The sequence below is a fragment of the Gasterosteus aculeatus genome, chromosome 13, assembly GCF_964276395.1.
Source record: "Gasterosteus aculeatus chromosome 13, fGasAcu3.hap1.1, whole genome shotgun sequence".
Taxonomy (NCBI): Eukaryota; Metazoa; Chordata; class Actinopteri; order Perciformes; family Gasterosteidae; genus Gasterosteus; species Gasterosteus aculeatus.
The window spans coordinates 8,969,537-8,987,187 of record NC_135701.1 but is presented as its reverse complement, the minus strand read 5'-3'; the positions used below and the strand labels follow the sequence as shown (position 1 = coordinate 8,987,187).

Below are 17,651 nucleotides of genomic sequence, written 5' to 3'. Positions count from 1 at the left end.
GTTTACCTTAAAGCCGGACGTCAGATGGGAAACTTTTAATCTTTCAAAGAGATTTATAATGTATAAAAGCTTAATTTTAGGTATGAAAAGATAGTATATATTTAAAATAAAAGCAGCTCCAATGGATGGCTACCTAATCCAAAAACACATTGATAAATAAATAAAATAAATAGATTAAAAAAATGATGCAGCTCCAATTATGTGAAGGAAATAATCTAGTGTTTGGGTGCATTCAGTTATATATAAAATACCAGTTAAAAGTTTGGACCCATTTTGTCATTCAATTCATTGTCCAAACGTTTGACTGACTGTACATGTATGTTAAGGACTAGACAGTATAAAAAAAATGATATTAAATAATCTATGATCATATCACATACATTGTCACGGTCACGTTCCTTATCATTATATAATATGTCATATTAATAAATATTAGTATTTGGGGTTATTACTAACTGTTTTTATTTTGTTTTAAACTCCTGTTTCACGATACTCTGGTGAGTCAGTCTGTTGTGTGACTCCACACCGTGTCGCCGGGGGGCGCTGTTGCCTCTCAGCATCACTCGGGCCGCCCTCAAAGAAGACTCTTGAGCGCGCTCTCCTCGACTGCAGCGGCACCGCGGAGGCGGTTTCCCGGGCAACCGAGAAACGACAACAAACGTGGCATGGGCACAAAGTTAACAAACGCCGACAGAACGCCCGACACGGTAAAGTGACAAGTTACTGCCGCTCGCCGTCGACACACCACGGTGGCGTAATTCTTAAACTCCCGGCCGTCATGAGCGAGGTGTGTGTCCGGGTGGCGCTGCGCATCCGTCCCCTCCTTCCCAAAGAGGTCCTACACAACCACCAGGTGTGCGTGCGGGCCGTGCCGGGCTCCGCACAGGTGCTGCTCGGCTCCGACCGGCTCTTCTCCTTCGACCACGCGTTCGGACCGACGGCCGACCAGGACGAGGTGTACGCGTGCTGCGTGCAGCCGCTGGTGGAGTCCCTGGTGGAGGGCTACAACGCCACCGTCTTCTGCTATGGACAGACGGGCTCGGGGAAGACGTACACACTCGGAGGGGGAAACCTGGGTAGGTTGGAGAGATCCAAAAGGCTGCTTTTAAAAGAACTAATAGCTGGAAGAATGAGGTTAAATGTATTTGAACTTCTTTATAATGAGTCATCTTTGCTTTATGTTTAAAGGGATGTTTGCTCTGCTCTGTTGTTCCCTGCAACATGTACGTTATGTTTTTGTTCATGTGATTGTTCCTTCCAAAAACTTCGGAAGAAGAGGGAGGAATAATCGACTGTGTGGCCGAGGATCTGTTCTTGCTGCTGGGGGAGAGGAGGGAGAACGGCGATGACGTGGAAGCCACCGTGCGGGTGTCTTACATGGAGCTGTACATGGAGGAACTAAGAGATCTGCTGGAGCTACACACCATTCACAAAGAGCTTCTCATCAGAGATGATGAGAAGGGAAACACAGGTCGGTGAAAAAGTACTGTATTTTTTAACCGGCAAGCCAATGAGACAAAATACGATGTACTTATGAAAACAAGCTCATTGGATTTCCCTTAAACAACATCTGTGAGACATATTCTCTCAACCCAGTAAGCCAGGTCCAAACAATGGCACTTGTTTGGACCTGGCTTACTGGCCGCTGGTGAGAGTAATGTCCCAACTCAGTGTGTTTCTCTGAAACATTACTGAGTGGTTCTGTTTGTGTTTTCAGTGGTGGTGGGAGCCAAAGAGACGGTTGTCACCTCAGCAGAGGAGCTCCGGAGTGTTCTGGAGACCGGCAATGCCCTGCGTCGCACTGGCACCACAGGGATGAACGATCACTCCAGTCGCTCTCACGCCATCCTCACCCTTCAGCTCATCCAGTGTTACCACGGCAACAACTCCTCCTCCTCACAATCCGTCCGCTCTTCCAAACTCTGTTTAGTCGACCTCGCGGGCTCGGAGCGTGCCGGTAAAACCGGTAACACTGGAACGCGTCTCAAGGAGTCTGTTCACATCAATGCGGGGCTGCTCGCGCTGGGCAACGTCATCCGCGCCCTCTCTGACCCTGGCCGGAACCGCCGGGGCAACGGCTGCAACGGTGCGCACGTGCCGTATCGCGATGCCAAGATCACCCGTCTGCTCCGTGATTCGCTGGGAGGCAGCGCCCACACGCTGATGGTGGCATGCGTGAGCCCCTCTCACCAAAGCGTGGCCGAGACGCTGAGTGTCCTGCAGTTTGCATCCAAGGCCCGTCACATCCGTAACTGCCCTAGAGCCGCATCTACTCAGAGAGAGGTCAAAACGTGTCCGACAACCTGGGACCCTGGTGAGGCTCGACTGAGCGAGCTCGAGTATGAACTACAGACACTGAGAGAGCTGCTGAAAGAGAAGGAGAGAGAGATGGAAAGGGAGAGGACAGATGGAAGAGCTGAAGAGGGGGACAGCGTCAAAGAGCCCATTCAGATGAGGATGTCTCCTCAAGACAATACGGTGGACCAAGAGGAACCGACGCAGTACCGCCTCCTGGCACAGGAAGCTGCTGTCCTGCTTGCAGATGTCCCCAACCCCACTTCTAGTCCTTCCTTCAGGCAGCGGCTGCAGGATTGGCAGGAGAGGCTGACGGCTGCCAATCGCTCATTTCAAGCATATGAGAAGGACTGTTCTGATCGACCCCACCACGACACCATATCGAAGCTCAGAGAAGAACTCAGCCAATGCAAGGTAGTAATAGCAAGTGAAAAGTAAAGGTCAGATCCCAAAGGTCAAATGACGTTCATAAAGGCTGCATTCCATTAAGGTGTGGCACTGCAGTCATGCATGCTGACATCTGTATGGAATCAAGCCACTTTAATGTTATTAGTTACGCCTGCATATTGTATTACAAGATGTCTTGTCCACTGTGATATATCTATTTCCCTGAGAGGGGACCATACTTTCAAAAGCCTTAGTTACATAGACAATACAGCTATTTTGACTTAAAGATTCACTCTCTCTTCATCTCTGTCTTAGGAGAATCTCACCATAGAGGAACAGCTATTGGAGCAGAGAGATGCAGAGATGAGGCAGGTTCAAAAACAAGTAGAGGTACTTCTTCAAGAGAGCAAAACCCACCTTCAGGCCTTGGAGGAGGAAAAGGAACGCACTCGTATACAGGTGAGTACAACACTAATACAGGAAAGGACAGAAGCAAATACAGCCCCATACTTCACCATCAAAAGAAACGTGTGCACATATTTCTGGTTGACTTATTTCAGACTGAACAACTTGTGGACCAGCGGATCCTGATAAACCATCTTCGCAGCGACCTGGTGACCTTTAGGGGTGCAACCTCAGGGGCAACCGTGGAAACAGGGGCCTCTGGGAAGAGATCCCAGAGTGTCCCTCTCATCAGCAACAGTTGTGGGCACGGACCTCCCAGGAGGGTAAGTTGCTGCGCTGTTTTGTACTCTGTATGTGTGTGTGTGTGTGTGTGTGTTTTGTAACTGTTGCACATGTCCATGGCTGTGCATATATCTGTCCCACTGCATGTGTGTTTTTAGATTCACTCCAGTCCACCGGCTTATTCACTGGAGAGGGTGATGGCAGCCTTTAAGATGCGCAGTCATCTCCTGCTGGCTGAGATTGAGGAGAAGGAGGAGGTGTACTGTCCATTCATAAAACAACAAGCAGAGGGCAAAGATGGTGCTCAAGAGCAGGAAGAGGACGAGGATGAGGACGAGAATGATATCTTTGTGGGAAGAATGGGATTTAGGTAAGAGCCTGTGTAACACAAGCCTACTGATTCTGTCTCTATCCGGCCCCCCGGTGATTCAATGCAACAAATACTATTTCAGCTAATAGGCGTGGAAACATTTATCCCTCGCCTGCTCTCACATTGTAGAGCAGTGACCACCACTCCCTAACATGGGGAAAGAGTCAAACTAGAGAGAATTAGTTTCAGTGAAGCAATGACAGCAAAAATGCTGCTTTAATTTCCTTCATTTTGAGGATAATAACAACTCATGAAAGACCTGGTGTTAATATTCGTCATAGCCCTTTAATACAGCCGTATAGGATGTGACACCCCTCTGCACGTGTTGTGGAGATGAAGAAAGCAGCACACTGCTTTTACAGAAGATCAAAGGAGCTGATGTGTTCTGATCCAAGGCTCTTACATGCACTCTTGATGAATAACTCTTTTTCCCATCTGATACGTAATAATATCAGTGCGGTGTATACCACGGGAACACAACCAGGGCACCTCCATTTCACAGCCATCAATTTCATTCAGACAACGATCTGCCTATTGAAATATTGTGTCGTTACTGCAGGCGTTCCTTAAACCGAACATGGAGCTGCCGGCAGAAGAAATCAGCTGAGAAAGAAAATGACTCTGGACTAGACGAAACATGCAACGGAAATCCATCCCATCTATCGCAGCCTCAGCAAGCTACAGGTCTATTCACATGTATTTGACTTTATTTTGCAGTACGATGTTTCCTTGTTCTTTTCTACGGTTAGGAGCATGCTGCCTTGTGTCAGAGCTCTTCTGTAACTTTACCACGGACTTATTTCATATACAACAGTTTGTTTCCTGCTCATATCGTCAGGGGCTATTTCTTCTCAGGGACCAAGGAAAACCTCGCGAAGCAAAGCCACACGAGGAAGGCGAGACTTAGAGCCAGCGTTACTCAAAGAAGGATCCAAGATCTGTCCGTTAACATGCGCATGAAGGAGGAACTCATCAAAGAGCTTGACAAAACTGGTGGGTCTATAGAAAAAAGACACTGTGTCTGTCTGTTCAGGGACAGCAACAGAGAGAAAGACCAACTGTGGTTCTGTTGACATGATCGCAATGCTGTACTGTTTACAATGAGGTGGCTCATTCTCATTTCACATTAAATCCCCTGGGAATCTCCAAAAAACTACTGCACGACACCAGTGAATCCTAACAATATAGATATATAAATAATGTGTATTTGTCTGCAGACAAGGAGACCAGAGCAGCGGACCGACACGGGAGACACCGTGAGCATGGCAGCGGAGCCAGCGTGTTGGCGAGCCTTTCCGTGCAAAGCCAGCAGGTCCGATCGGAGATGTACCACAGCCTGCGGCACATGAGACGGCAGAGGGAACAACTTCAAAGCAGCCTCGGTCAGCAAAGAGAGTCCAGCTCCAGCGAAGAACCAGACCAAAACAGGGTTAGTTGTACAGATTGATGAACATGGAAAATCTCCTGCGTGGTCCACACCGCAAAATGGGAAAAGAGAGGAACATAGTTGACGGCGCAGCGTGCGTGAAATATGATTTGTGTTTTTGTTCCTAGGAGCAAAAGTCAGGCGTTTTGACTGTAAGCAAACGCAATCACCAGAAAGAGTTAAAGCAACAGGTAAATATGGAGTCAGTAAAGATTCTTCTATACTAAAGCCCTCCTTCGCTATTATCTTTACCTCATTGTCTTCTGCTCTTAATTCCTCTTTTGTCTCCATCCGCACATGCCTGGCCCCTTCTTGTCGTCACCCTAGCTGCATGATTGCGTTTGGCTGGAGGAGGAGGAGGAGCGGGTGCTTCAGAAGAGAGCAGAGCTGCAGGAGCTGGAGGAGGAGCTGAGGAGGAGAGAGGAGGTTCTTGTCCGCCGAGAGGGCTGTCTGCAGCAGAAGAGCAAACTGGAGATCAAGATGCTCCGCTCCAGTCAGGTCAGCCTGTACATGAGGTGGTGCCTGTGTGTGTTTTGTTTTTCAGGATTCAGCTTGTTATTTTGAGGTCTATTTTCCAATGCGTCTTATCAGATAAAGACAACACATGTTATTCAATCTGAACGTTTTTTTATCAATTACTTTTCAGGCTCTTAGTCAGGACCTGGTGCGTGTGTCCTTGCGGTTGGAGTCTCTGGGGGAGCAGCTGCACAGCAGCAGCAGTTTGAGGAAGTCTGGAGGAGCCACCATGGAGGAACTGGAGAAAGAGAGGGACACGCTTGCAAAGAGGAGGGACACTCTGGACCTCCGCCTTAAGGACAACAGAGTGCTCACCGAGGAGGTCAGAAAAACTGGAAGGGATAACGATAGACGTGACGTAATGTATAGGACCTTCTTTCATGATAACTTAGTCGTCGTTAGCGTTTATTGCTTTCTGCGCTGTGATTTGTGTGTCTTCATGTAGGAGGAGCATTGCCTGCTTCAACTGGAGGAAGCCATTGAAGCTCTGGACGCTGCTCTGGAGTTTAAAAACCGCTCTATCCAGGACAAACAAAGGAAGTTGTTAATCAAAGACTCATCTTTGCTGCAGCCACAAAGCAGCGAACCTGCCCAACTCTGTGATGTCATCAGGAAGCTGAAGAGTCTCTCCCCACCTGAGGCTTCGGAGCTGCTGGTCAAATATTTCAACAAGGCAAGGTCAAATGCATGCTCTCCATTACAGCTTTCTTACCATTGCCTGGATTTGGCTTCACTTCCTTTTACTCTGCTTTCCATTACTTGTCTTTATTATTTGCAAGAGATTAGTGCTTCTCCTTCTCTTTTCCTCCGCTATTTACCTTTGCTAGCGTCCAACCTCAGGTGTGTTTCTCTATTTCTCCAATGATAATTATACTATACCTCCTGTAATGCTCCCTCCATCGTCCATCGTCTTTCCAGCTGACTGTATCGCTCTGTCTATTTTTCCCTGCAGGTGTGAGTATAAACAAAGGTACAGCCAACACCTTAGTGAATATGTGTGCAATGATGCGTTTTCTCTGCTCTATTCTCGATTTTTAATCCGGCCAGGTTGTTTGTCTCCGTGAGGAGGAGCGCCGTTTGCGTTTGCGCTGTGAAGAGCTGGAGCTTCAGACGGGAGAGAAAGAGGCGCTGCTGAGGGAGATGGAGGTCTCCATGCAGCGCCTGGCCCTAGATGCAGACCGCAGGCTCACCCAGCAGCATCACCATCACCAGAACAACATCCAGCTACTGCTGCAGAAACTTAAAGGTGAGGAAATGGCATCAGCCCGGATGAAGCAGTTTAGACGTGAAAGGTTTGGTCCTCACAGAAATTGAATGCACAGAATCTTTGATGAACTTTTCTCTCCCTTGGGGTTCTTGTGTTTAGATGGTGTTTCAGAAGAGTCACAGCAGCCCATCAAAGACAGACTGCAGCATCTGGAGAAAGAGCTGTTTTTCTATAAAAGCTCCAGTAGGCAGCTTAAAAAGAAACTCAAAGAGCTCATCGGTGACTCTCTTCACCCGGTCGCTCTGCCCTCACACACACTGGAGCACGGACACTTACGCGGTGTGCAATCAAACCAGAGTGCAAAAGAACCCCGCACGTACAGCGATGAGGCACACGGAAGGACACAGGTTGGAACAACGCACACAAAGATGCAAGCTGAGCACAATCCTCATTTGAAGAAACACGCACATCAAACATCCTCGTCTTCCGACCTCCAAGCACGCAAAACAACAAAGATGCTTCAATACGACCAGGCACACACACAGTCCCTGGGGAGAAGGGGTCACTCCGGGGACATTTTAGAGATGACACCAGGCCGTTTGTCTCGCAGAGAGCTGAGACAGATCTCCTCAGCTGACCTGCATGTCTGTAGTTCTGCCACAAGGGGGCGACAGTCTGTCGTGGAGACCAGCACTGATTCAATGCTAGAGGACTCCATAGAAGTGCCCAGAAACACTGACAGATGATGTTGTCATGGAACTTATGAGTCACCTGGTAGCGGAAGTGTGTACATCAGATTAGTGTTGGTTGCTAGTAGACAAAGTAAAATATGTGTTGTGAATAAGCAAGCTCAAAAATGCATTCTGTAGGATTGAAACATCCTCTCCAAATACTGGTTTATTTAATGCAAAGAATAAGAGGCACCTTGAACAGGTTTTGTTAAGCATTTTTCGTTTTAAATGACAGAACTGCTGTCAATGTAATCCCACAAAATAGTAAAACCGTGGAAAAATGACAACAGCAGAAGAAAGTGTGTGAAATGTGGAACAGTGACCAGATGTGAACCAGAATGGTCTCTTGTCATAGCACTCCTATTTATCCGTCTTCCACGGTGCTCACATATTTTAATGTATATTGTGTGAGAATGAGTTGTTTAATGCAAAAAGCAGCACTTTTTAAATATCATTGTTGTTATCTAATGTTATATCACTTTGCATTCATCAACCTTTTGTCAAATGTAGTCAAATAGTGCCTTGTGAAGAGAAATTACTTGTCTTCCACCTTTAATTTCCAGCACTATATCACTTAAAATAACCACTAGACTAGATGCAATGCTTTCTGCACTACAACAGTATGTATATGAGTACTATAAAACGGTAATGTTTTTTTAATGAATTTGATTTATTTAAACAGAAACCTGTTTGATCTGTGTGCACTTACATTTAGTTATATGTTGATTGCTGTGTAAATTATTTTTACAAGTGTGACTGTTCAACCCTGTGCATTAAACTTTCTCATATGCATATCTCACTATGATGTGTGGGCTCATTCCATCAACCCTTCCTCCAGAGCCCCATTCCAGAAAAGGCTACATCCCTCAACATTACGAGATTAACACGCTTAGATCTGTAAACTTCTAAAACGTTTTTACAATTATTTAACAGGGATTGGATAGCAAAAGTGCAACACGTTAAGCGAAAGGGCGATTACCAATCGCGTTTCTCATTTTTGGCCCCACCGGGCTACTGTACTCCGGCAATCACTGATAGCACAAGCGACAGTATCCGACTAATTTACACCTCCACGAACAGGTGAAAGTCTTCAATAGCAACTTTCCCGGTGAGTACTGTTTCTCTAAAAACAAACCAGCTCGAGTATAATAAACGAAGGACCACCTGGAGTTGCTCGGTGTATTTTTGACTGTCGCGCATCGTTACTTTTGCACTTGTTTCGAGCTAACCAAACCGGCTGCAGTTAGCTAACGCTCGGTGAACTTACTGCTTTGTAATGCTAGCAGCCGTCTGCTAGCAAATCAGCAGTTCTAATATCATTTATTTTAGTATGACGACTCCTTGTTTGGGATTTAACGCACCAACGTACAGTGTGTGGATACGAATGAAGAGTTTAGTAGATGCGTAGCATGTATTTCGTTGAGAGGAGCTCGCAACTAGGAGCTATAACTGGCTCCACAGTCCGCTCCAAGTTACCCGGACTGAATTGTTCTTTGTCTCCTATTTGCCATCAGTTGAGTTTTCCTTCCCGAGACAAAAATGGCATCGTCTGCAATGATCACCGTCCCCACCACCGCCTCCCGCTTCGCCCTGCTCCAGATAGACTCGGATTCGGACTCCGATGGCTCCGATGCGGGGAAGACCAAAACGGGGCGCGACGGTAAGCCTCGGGCGGGGAAGGCAGGAGCCGCCGGGGGCAAAGCGGCTCCGTGCAACGACAAGAAGAAGGACAAGAAGAAGAAGAGGAGGGAGCAGCAGCAGACCGAGGCGAACGAGGTGAGTGCCGGGAGGATCCGAGGACCTTCCTGCTTTGATTCGCTATCTGCGGTGTGTCGGGGTGTGACGGAAGCGAGTTGTTGTTTCACTTCACCTGAAAAGACACCGCAGAGGATGGAGACACGTTCCACCCGGCCGAGAACACGCGTTGTGTTTAGTTTCGGTGTTTAAGACCCGCCCCCCAACAGCAGAAGGCCAGACGGGGCAATTTCAACAACATGTCCCATTTCTATAGAAAAAATAAACCTCTTTACTGAAAATGAAGAGCTGATAGTGAATAAGTCAATCCACAGAAAAAATCTACCTGCAACGATTGTGATGACTGATTGATCTTGGAAGCCTGAGGATTTGCTGCATTTCTCGCGGTGACCGTTAACCTCTTGCTTTCTGTCAGCTACGCAATCTGGCATTCAAGAAGATTCCTCAGAAGTCTGGTGGCCAGCCTCCCCTGATGACACTGTCAGGAATAGCCGGTGAACTTCTCAGTCCTGCAGCAGCGGGCCACAAGATGCCTGCGGAGGGGTGGCAGCAGTGGAAGCGGCGGGATGAGCAGGTCAGCAGAAGCAACAACAACAACAGCAGCAACAACAAATTTGTGAGCCACACTGCAGATGGTGATCTCTTACTAATTGACGTGCCCTTTACGAATGAAGTACCATGCAAATGCATCAAATGTTTTTCGCTGACATAGCTAACTTTTTACGTCTGATTTTACAGACAGTAACAGCCTCTCCCTCTGTTTTCTGCTGTAGATAACCTCTGAGCTGTATGAGGCCGACCTGGAAAAGGCTTTGATCTTAAGTAAACTGGAGTTTGAACAAAACAAACCGGTAAGTTACCAAGACAAGGTGTGTCAGACATTTGTGTTGCACATTTGGATTATTGCCGTAGCTTTGCTGCAGGCAAGGTTTAGTCTGGAGAGGTTTTGACTCCCTGCAGTTATGTGTTTGGTAGAGTTTACTATGGCTCTTGATGAGTTGCATCATTCATGCCGATGTTCCTAATTCTGAAATGGCAAGGTTTTCCTTCTGAGAGTGTCATTAGGAGTCGGGTTAGGGTGAAATTCCTCGTCTGATTAATCTTGTGGAATCTGGTGAATCCCAATTTTTTCAAGAAAAGACTGTACAGCAAAGAGTCTCGCATCTTTTTTTTTTAATTCACTCAAGTTGTGTCTGACGCACTGAGAATGTTTTAGGTGTAATAAAATACGCAGCGGTATTCTTGTGTCTTCTTCGTGCTGCCACTTAAAGCAGTTTGGCATTTGTGACTGGTCATTCAAAATTGACGTACTAATAATTTCCGATCCACTTGGAATTTAGTTTAATTTTAATGTAATTTAATGTATTTTAAGTTGTGGTGAAATGGTTTGCTCTTACTCAGCCCAACAACAACACAAACTCATCCTCGCCAAAGTCTAGAGGAGGAAAAGAGGGTGGAGGGAAAAAGGACAAAAAGAAGAGTCAGCAGGCGAAAGACAAAAAGACAGTTTCGCTGCAGGACTTCCAGGCCGAGGGCAGTGCAGGTGAGAGAAACGTATTGATCAGTTTGAAAAGCTATTAAACCCTCATCTGATGCTCAATGGGCTCCCAGAATAATGTTGATGTGAATGTACTTTGTCTCTTTGCAGAACATTTGAGTAAGAAACAAGAGAAAGAGGTGAGCAAAGTCTGCAATCATCTTTTTCCTTCATTAACTCAAACGCCTACAACTGCACCGTTCTCAAATCAGTGGAGCGTTTAGCGACACACTATTTATTGTAGTTCAATATAGACTACATATCTGAGTTACCTGTAATTTGTTGCTGAATATGATGAATATAATGTATGATGTGGCCACTGGAACACTGACTGACTCTTCCTCTCAGGACGCCAGAGTGGCGAACCTAGCGTTGGGGGTCGGGCAGGAGGAGCGTTTTTTCAACAAGCTGGAGGATGACGTCACTCGGATCATCCAGCAGGAGAAGAGGCGCGAGCAGTACACCAACAGCCACGGACAGGAAGTCACCAGCACGACAGAACACGAACCGGTGAGTGGACGGACGGGATCGCGCACACAGGAACAAACCACTGGCTCAGCTTTTTCATCTGGCAGATGAGCAGCATATTCTTCAAACATGACCGTGTTATGTTGATTTTCTGGGTTAGTTCATTTATTTATTTTTAGTGTAGCTTTTTATGGACTCCGTATGCAGGAAACTTGAGAGAACAGTGACTTATTGAATATTTTGGTGACGGTAAACAGTTCACACAGTTCTTGCCAGAAACAATTTCCACTTTTTTCCCACATATATCATGTTATAGTCATTTCCAGGTCCATACTTGTATGCCTTTGTGTTCAAAGTTGACCCTCATAGTCTGAATACTTCTCAGTTTGACCTTGTTTCAACAGTGTTGACAGTCAACAGCTTTGGTCCATGTTTACTTCCTGTCAGCTGATGTGTATCATAAAGCTGCAAATTAGAAATAAATGGATGTGACTACAATTGTATATTGTATCTTCACTATCATTCAACATGCTTCTGTGGGAATAAACTACAGTGTGTATTTTTTCAGACGCAATGACTTTTGCAGTGGCTAATTAATTACCAAGTCACATCCTTTGAGCATCCTTGCCTGTTTGAGACACCATGGTAATTTGTTCCAACCTCATGACCAAAAGTTCATTTGGGAGAATCATGTGGTCTGATCAAAGTTTATAAATATATATCTATATAATGTCTATTGGGTCAATAATAATAATACCAGATGTCACCCCTCCCCCCCTCATTTTGGTCTGTGCACTCTGGTGCGTGATTCATCGAACGCAGCATCACCTGATTGAGGTTTGTGTTTCCTTACATTCTGACTTTCGTCATTTCTACCTTTTCTTTTCTGTCAGGATCCCCGAGCAGAGCAACTAAAGTACGATCTGGAGAAGAAAGACCAGGAAATTGACAAACTAAAGAAGAACATCTCTCAGTGGGAGGTCAGCAGAGCATTCTATGACTTCATCCGTATACATCTATCACTGATGAATCCATCTATCTAGACTATCAAGTCTATAGACTTTTAAGGGATACACAGTATTCAAACCTTTCAGTAGTCTAAAAATCTTTCTTTCAACTCTGCAGGGGAAATACAAAGAGGTGAAGGCAAGAAATTCCCAGCTGCTTAAGATGCTCCAGCAGGGAGAGAGTGAGTTAAACTGTTTAATAGTCTTTCTTTTTTCTTTTCTTTGCCAATTTACAAACTTAAAACAATCTGTCGTATATTCATGTTGTTTCTCTCTTTCAGTGAAAGATAAAGCAGAACTCTTACTTCAGGTCGAGGAGCTACTACACATAAAAGAAGAACTGTCATTACAGGTGTGTTATGGTCATATAAGGATTATGAGGGAAGAAAATGGGCGTGTGAGTTATTTTATTATTTATGTAAATTTAAATTGGTTATTTTCTTATTTAGGTCGCATCACTACACGGTGCCCTTGAACAAGAACGGTCTAAAGTCAAAGGTCTGCAATCAGAACAACCAAAACATCAGGTGAGTTCAAATAGTCGCTCTCACATCTTAGCTGGAACACATAAAACAGGACGCTGTTTTGATTTGTGCCGCCGAGCCTTTCACAACCCCTAACGCTTGAGCAAAACAAGTTCTCATTTCATGTGTTGCCATAGCAATAATTAATAACTGTTTATGTGCTTGGCTTTTCCGGTTGGCAGGGAAACAAGAAAGGGAAGCGAGGCCCAGAGGTGGATCTCTGAAGGGCTCAGATGGCCTTCAAAGTAAAATGAGTAAACAAATGAAGGAAAGCATCGCTGATCATAACCACGGTTCTCCCACTGATCTTACTTTTTTTTTCCAGGCTCCATGTCAGCATATTATGCATGCCCCCAAAATTAAACACACACACACACACATGGAATACACCCCAGAGACAGCAGGATGTATTACACAGCGGAACAAATATTGCAGATGTTTTTTAAAATGATTACCTTTAAACTTTGTGTTGAAATGGTGGCCTGGCAGGAGGTGCTGCCCTCTGCAGGCACGCACAACTCTTTTGTGTGTTGTCTACTGCCAAAATGTTTGGTTTGTTCTTTTTTTTTTTTTTTCTTTCTCACTGTTGAGGTAAATAAAATACATTTTCAGTGAAAGAAAGGTGTCTTTTTTTGTGTAAGAGCCGATGAGCTAAGAGCTGAAATACAGGGAATCATTAAGGTGCCGTGTGTATGTTTCGGGCGCTGCATCTTTAAATTGACTCCTTTGTCATAGTTATTCAGCATGAATTAATTGAACAATACACCGGTGTATATGGGACTGTACACTATGGCATCTCCTAAATGTTATTAAGAAGTTTCCACCCACCAACCACCACGTTTTGCCGAGTCATGGGGACAGACACGCACCAGCGCCCCTCGACAGCGCACCATCGTCGTCATCGTCATCATCATCATCATCATCAGTGCGGGGGAACAGAGATGTCGGACGCTGCTAAAGCGCAGTCGGGAGCCCCGGGTGGTCGCAGGGGTGGTCGCGGTGATCGGTCGGAAAAGATCCACGTTGCTGTCCAAAGTGTCCCCGAGGGAAAGGACTTCACCGTCAGACAGGTCAGGGCGCCAAACGCATTCCCCGCTGCTGCGTCAGTGCTGCGCTGTGCGTAAAATGGGTTGACTTGGGCGTCAAGCTGTGTGGTCTTAGGGCTTTTAAAAAATAAAAAAAGCACGTGCGTATTGGTTTTCAGTGGGGGTTTTTTGCCTAACTATGATGTGTTGGTGTGTGTGTTTGTTCCCAGCTGAAATGGGGTCTAGCAGAGCGCCTTTGGGCGCCGACAGAGCAGCTGGTCCTCACAGAGCCACAACTCCTGAGTCACCGTAGCGCCCAGGATGAGTCAGTGAGCCTCATCCAACGGCACACACACATGAATATGGAATTTACACAGACAGAGACTCCGCTACAGATCGCAATCTACAGTTTATATGTCGGGATCTGTATTAATATTCTACAGTTTAATATTCTTTATTCTTTTAAAGAGTTATAAAGTTCTTTTAACCACTTTCACATAAAATTATACAATAATTGTATACCATTGGAATGTCAAATTAAGGTACTAAACCTGCACTTTATTTTATTTTTTAAGTTGCAAGACCACATTCTGCAACGGATTCAGGTCCTAACTTTGGTGAAGAGTTTCTGTGTGTAAACGTGAGCTAAAAAGCCTTGAAATTCAGCCATATATTTACATAATGGGGAGGTCAACACTGTGTTAGACACAAATTCTGAGTTAAATTCGCCTTGAGCCCAACGCCTTCACCAACTCATGTACTCTGCTCGTAGTTTTGATTTAGTCCTTCCCTCTCAGGCCTCAGCACCCGTCTTCTGCCTCCACCTGCGATCAAGCACCAAAAATCACACCAGAGCTCGACCATGAAAGCTTCCCACCGTCTCCCACCTCTCCCCTTGGTTTGGGTAAGAACTGCACAGGCATTGAACCCCCCCCCCGACCCACACACACACACACCTCCCTGTCCCCCCCTGACCGATCCATGTGGATTTACACTGAAGCTACGGGTTGATCAGATCCCACTAAGGCTCTCTAGTCCGTTTACCTTTTGTTATTTTGATGATCTTGTTTCCATAGTGGAGGGTCTGGATAGTCTGAGCCTAACAAACAGTGGGCCCGGCTTCTCGCCTGTCACCACACAGGTGGGTATAAAGAGGAGTGTGTGTGTGTATTACAGATATTTAGTAAGATGAGAATAACATGGTTTTATGTGTCAGAACACAACTGTAACAAATAACTGCTTATGCTGTACCTCTAATGAGTGGGACATTTTATTTTATATAACATACAAGTTACACCTTTGAATATGTAAATCCTTATGTCCCTTTTAATGTATTTTAGGATTAACACAGACATTTTTAAAAGGTAGTTTTTCATATTCACTGTCAATGTTACACTTGCTAGGTGCTTTCTCCGTGATGTATTTTTCCCAACCGTACGTTGAGTTTCTGCTCCTGCTCTTGATCTTACAGGGGCTGGAGATCATCAGGAGCCCTTGCATGATAGAGCATGTGGTGCATAGTGAAGACACAGCATTAGACCATTTACAGACGGAGCAGGAAAACCCTGAAACCATCACTGGTGACTCTGATGGCCCTCAGAAGGATTCCAGCAAAATGCTCAAATTATCACAGGTCCAACTTTTAAAGCTGTCTCTTGAGATGATGTCAAACAAATCTCATGTGTTTAATCTGTTATTTGTGGTGTCTTTATTCTCTCTGATCTAGATCGGAGAAGCCCCAGAAGTGACCACATCATGCGGCACTCAACAGCCAACTGAAGGGGAAAGCACCGCTATTCCATCGGTCACCTGTCAGTCCACAGATCCTCTCCGAGTTCTGACCGCCGCGACCAGAGCCGATCCAAACCCTCAGAGCTCTGTGACCGCAGGCACGGAAATGCAAATCCACACAGTTGAACTACACTGAGGGAAAACGTAGAGCCTCATACCCAACAAACCGAGAAAAGGGTCCTTTGAATTGGCTAAACTATAACCGTATGTATTCATCCCAGCTCTTCTTCATCTTGTATCAGAGGTCTCCTCCCTCGCTCCTCAGGCACGCAGTCACTGCTGGAGAAGATCACATCCAGTCCAGGACTGATGGAGAGCCTGCTGTCGGGGCCCTACGTCAGCAGTCTCCTCACCTGCCTGAGCCAGAACCCTGACCTGGCTGCACAGGTAACGCACAGACACGCATGACAGGGTAACACATGCCAGGTAATCACACGGCTTGATTTCACGGGACAACTCCATTTATCTTTTAGCTTCTGTTATTCATGAGCATTTGAACTGCTGAATCAAAAAATCAATCCAGAGATGTGGGACGAGGCCCCAATCACCCGCTTCCTGTTCACACAAATCCTACACACTCACACGGGTCTTCTAGGTCTCATTGTCATACTGTTTCAGATGCTGCTGAGCCACCCGTTGATCTCGGGAGATCCATTGCTGCAGCAGCAAATGAGGCCTCACATCCCTCTTCTTCTGCAACAAGTTAGGATATTTGCCTTCCACTAAACCCCCTCTAGATGATAGAAGTGATGCATTAACAGCTCCAATGCTTATTGTTTGTATTTAACATCTATGCTATGTAGCCTCACAGTCCAGAGCTGCTGTCGGCCCTGTTCAACCCCAGAGCCATGGAGGCTCTGCTACTCATCCAACAGGGCCTACAGACTCTGGCTGCAGAGGCTCCTGCACTGATACCCACGTAAGTATAAATGTGTAAAATGAACACTTACAGTTCACCTCCGACTGACGAATACTCACAGGACGGTTGAGTAGCTAATGAGAAACCGTAGAAACATTTAATGTGTTACCACCACCACGTCTGTCTTGCAGAGCTGGTGTTAATGCTGCCCCAGAGCTGGTACCTGACTCTGTCCTTCACAGCCAATGTGGTCATCGGGTTTCCATGGTGACGGCGCAGCAGCAGCAGCAGTTTGTGGAGCAAATGCTACAGGCGCTAGCTGACACCAATCACGGGGTATCTCTGTTTTTCCATATAACCATGACCGCTTCTGTCATTTATCTGTGCACCTCTTGGATTTGGAATAACACCAGTATTTCAAATGTAAATAATATCTTTGAGCTTAAAGTTGACTAGCCACATCAGATGAGATGTTTGATGTGGTCAATGCATGTCGCCTTGAAGGAGTCAAGGATATTTAGATTTATCTCCGGAGACTCCTCCCCTTTGTTGTATTTATTTAAAGAAAGCAAACAACGGTTTCAGTAGGGACCCACATGGAAATATTTCAAATTGTATCTTCACTCTCCGTGGCGCAAAACCTTTTTAGCAATTATTGTATTTGTTTATGTTATGTAATGAGTAAGACTTTAAATAACTCCTCAGGTCCATGTTGACGAGGCGGAGTTCCAGGACGAGCTGGAGCATCTGAGCTCAATGGGCTTCGGAGACAGAGAAGCAAACCTGCAGGTCCTCATCAGCACCGGAGGAGACCTCACCACCGCTATACAGCATCTGCTCAGTCTTTGACAACCACACACAGATGTTGACCTGGGCACGTATACATACATACAGTATTACATCATAATCCTTCATATGCATTGGTTTTTTTTTCCAACTACTTCTAAAATCCAATTTGCCGTTGTGAGCAAAGAAAAGCAGCAAAAATGTATCTTCAAGCTTAAAATACATAATGTGGCACCCTGATCAATAAAGAGAGAAGATAAACACAAACTGGTTTATCATC

At 45.6% G+C, this 17,651-nt stretch overlaps 3 protein-coding genes across 6 annotated transcripts; all 3 read left to right on the top strand.

The window, feature by feature from the left end:
* The first annotated feature begins 542 nt into the window (after positions 1–542).
* LOC120830704 (kinesin-like protein KIF27) lies at positions 543–8,418 on the top strand. Of its 2 annotated transcripts, none has more exons than XM_040195534.2 (15): positions 543–1,076; positions 1,274–1,471; positions 1,718–2,709; positions 2,998–3,141; positions 3,243–3,410; positions 3,528–3,739; positions 4,299–4,423; positions 4,595–4,732; positions 4,957–5,168; positions 5,294–5,356; positions 5,493–5,663; positions 5,812–6,003; positions 6,127–6,354; positions 6,729–6,927; positions 7,048–8,418. In XM_040195534.2, exons 1-15 carry the CDS (start codon positions 779–781, stop codon positions 7,632–7,634), a joined length of 3,927 nt encoding a protein of 1,308 aa, XP_040051468.2. In that variant the 5' UTR covers positions 543–778; the 3' UTR covers positions 7,635–8,418. The 2 variants fall into 2 exon arrangements, with proteins under 2 accessions (XP_040051468.2, XP_040051469.2); XM_040195535.2 differs by having other exon boundaries at positions 631–1,076; positions 1,277–1,471.
* A 156-nt stretch (positions 8,419–8,574) lies between these two features.
* On the top strand, positions 8,575–13,531 carry gkap1 (G kinase anchoring protein 1). Of its 3 annotated transcripts, none has more exons than XM_078087410.1 (13): positions 8,575–8,727; positions 9,134–9,395; positions 9,790–9,948; positions 10,148–10,225; positions 10,776–10,917; positions 11,023–11,051; positions 11,260–11,421; positions 12,273–12,359; positions 12,505–12,568; positions 12,668–12,738; positions 12,836–12,913; positions 13,093–13,155; positions 13,236–13,531. In XM_078087410.1, exons 2-12 carry the CDS (start codon positions 9,159–9,161, stop codon positions 13,132–13,134), a joined length of 1,149 nt encoding a protein of 382 aa, XP_077943536.1. In that variant the 5' UTR covers positions 8,575–8,727; positions 9,134–9,158; the 3' UTR covers positions 13,135–13,155; positions 13,236–13,531. The 3 variants fall into 3 exon arrangements, with proteins under 3 accessions (XP_077943536.1, XP_040051488.2, XP_077943535.1); XM_040195554.2 differs by having other exon boundaries at positions 8,615–8,727; positions 9,790–9,990; XM_078087409.1 differs by having other exon boundaries at positions 8,615–8,727; positions 9,790–9,990; positions 13,093–13,531.
* Positions 13,532–13,667: 136 nt separating this feature from the next.
* Positions 13,668–17,638, top strand: LOC120830709 (uncharacterized). Its single transcript, XM_040195547.2, has 11 exons — positions 13,668–13,980; positions 14,166–14,260; positions 14,733–14,839; positions 15,012–15,076; positions 15,407–15,568; positions 15,662–15,824; positions 15,992–16,113; positions 16,345–16,428; positions 16,530–16,645; positions 16,777–16,921; positions 17,291–17,638. Exons 1-11 carry the CDS (start codon positions 13,714–13,716, stop codon positions 17,432–17,434), a joined length of 1,470 nt encoding a protein of 489 aa, XP_040051481.2. The 5' UTR covers positions 13,668–13,713; the 3' UTR covers positions 17,435–17,638.
* Positions 17,639–17,651: the final 13 nt, after the last annotated feature.

Coding starts and splice junctions, on each gene's coding strand:
- LOC120830704 (XM_040195534.2), top strand. CDS start 779: ATGAGCGAGGTGTGTGTCCGGGTGGCGCTGCGCATCCGTCCCCTCCTT. Junction 1,472..1,717: donor TGATGAGAAGGGAAACACAG/GTCGGTGAAAAA, acceptor TTGTGTTTTCAG/TGGTGGTGGGAGCCAAAGAG. Junction 3,142..3,242: donor AGGAACGCACTCGTATACAG/GTGAGTACAACA, acceptor GACTTATTTCAG/ACTGAACAACTTGTGGACCA.
- gkap1 (XM_040195554.2), top strand. CDS start 9,159: ATGGCATCGTCTGCAATGATCACCGTCCCCACCACCGCCTCCCGCTTC. Junction 11,052..11,259: donor GTAAGAAACAAGAGAAAGAG/GTGAGCAAAGTC, acceptor TCTTCCTCTCAG/GACGCCAGAGTGGCGAACCT. Junction 12,914..13,092: donor CAGAACAACCAAAACATCAG/GTGAGTTCAAAT, acceptor TCCGGTTGGCAG/GGAAACAAGAAAGGGAAGCG.
- LOC120830709 (XM_040195547.2), top strand. CDS start 13,714: ATGTTATTAAGAAGTTTCCACCCACCAACCACCACGTTTTGCCGAGTC. Junction 15,077..15,406: donor TCTCGCCTGTCACCACACAG/GTGGGTATAAAG, acceptor TTGATCTTACAG/GGGCTGGAGATCATCAGGAG. Junction 16,922..17,290: donor TAGCTGACACCAATCACGGG/GTATCTCTGTTT, acceptor ATAACTCCTCAG/GTCCATGTTGACGAGGCGGA.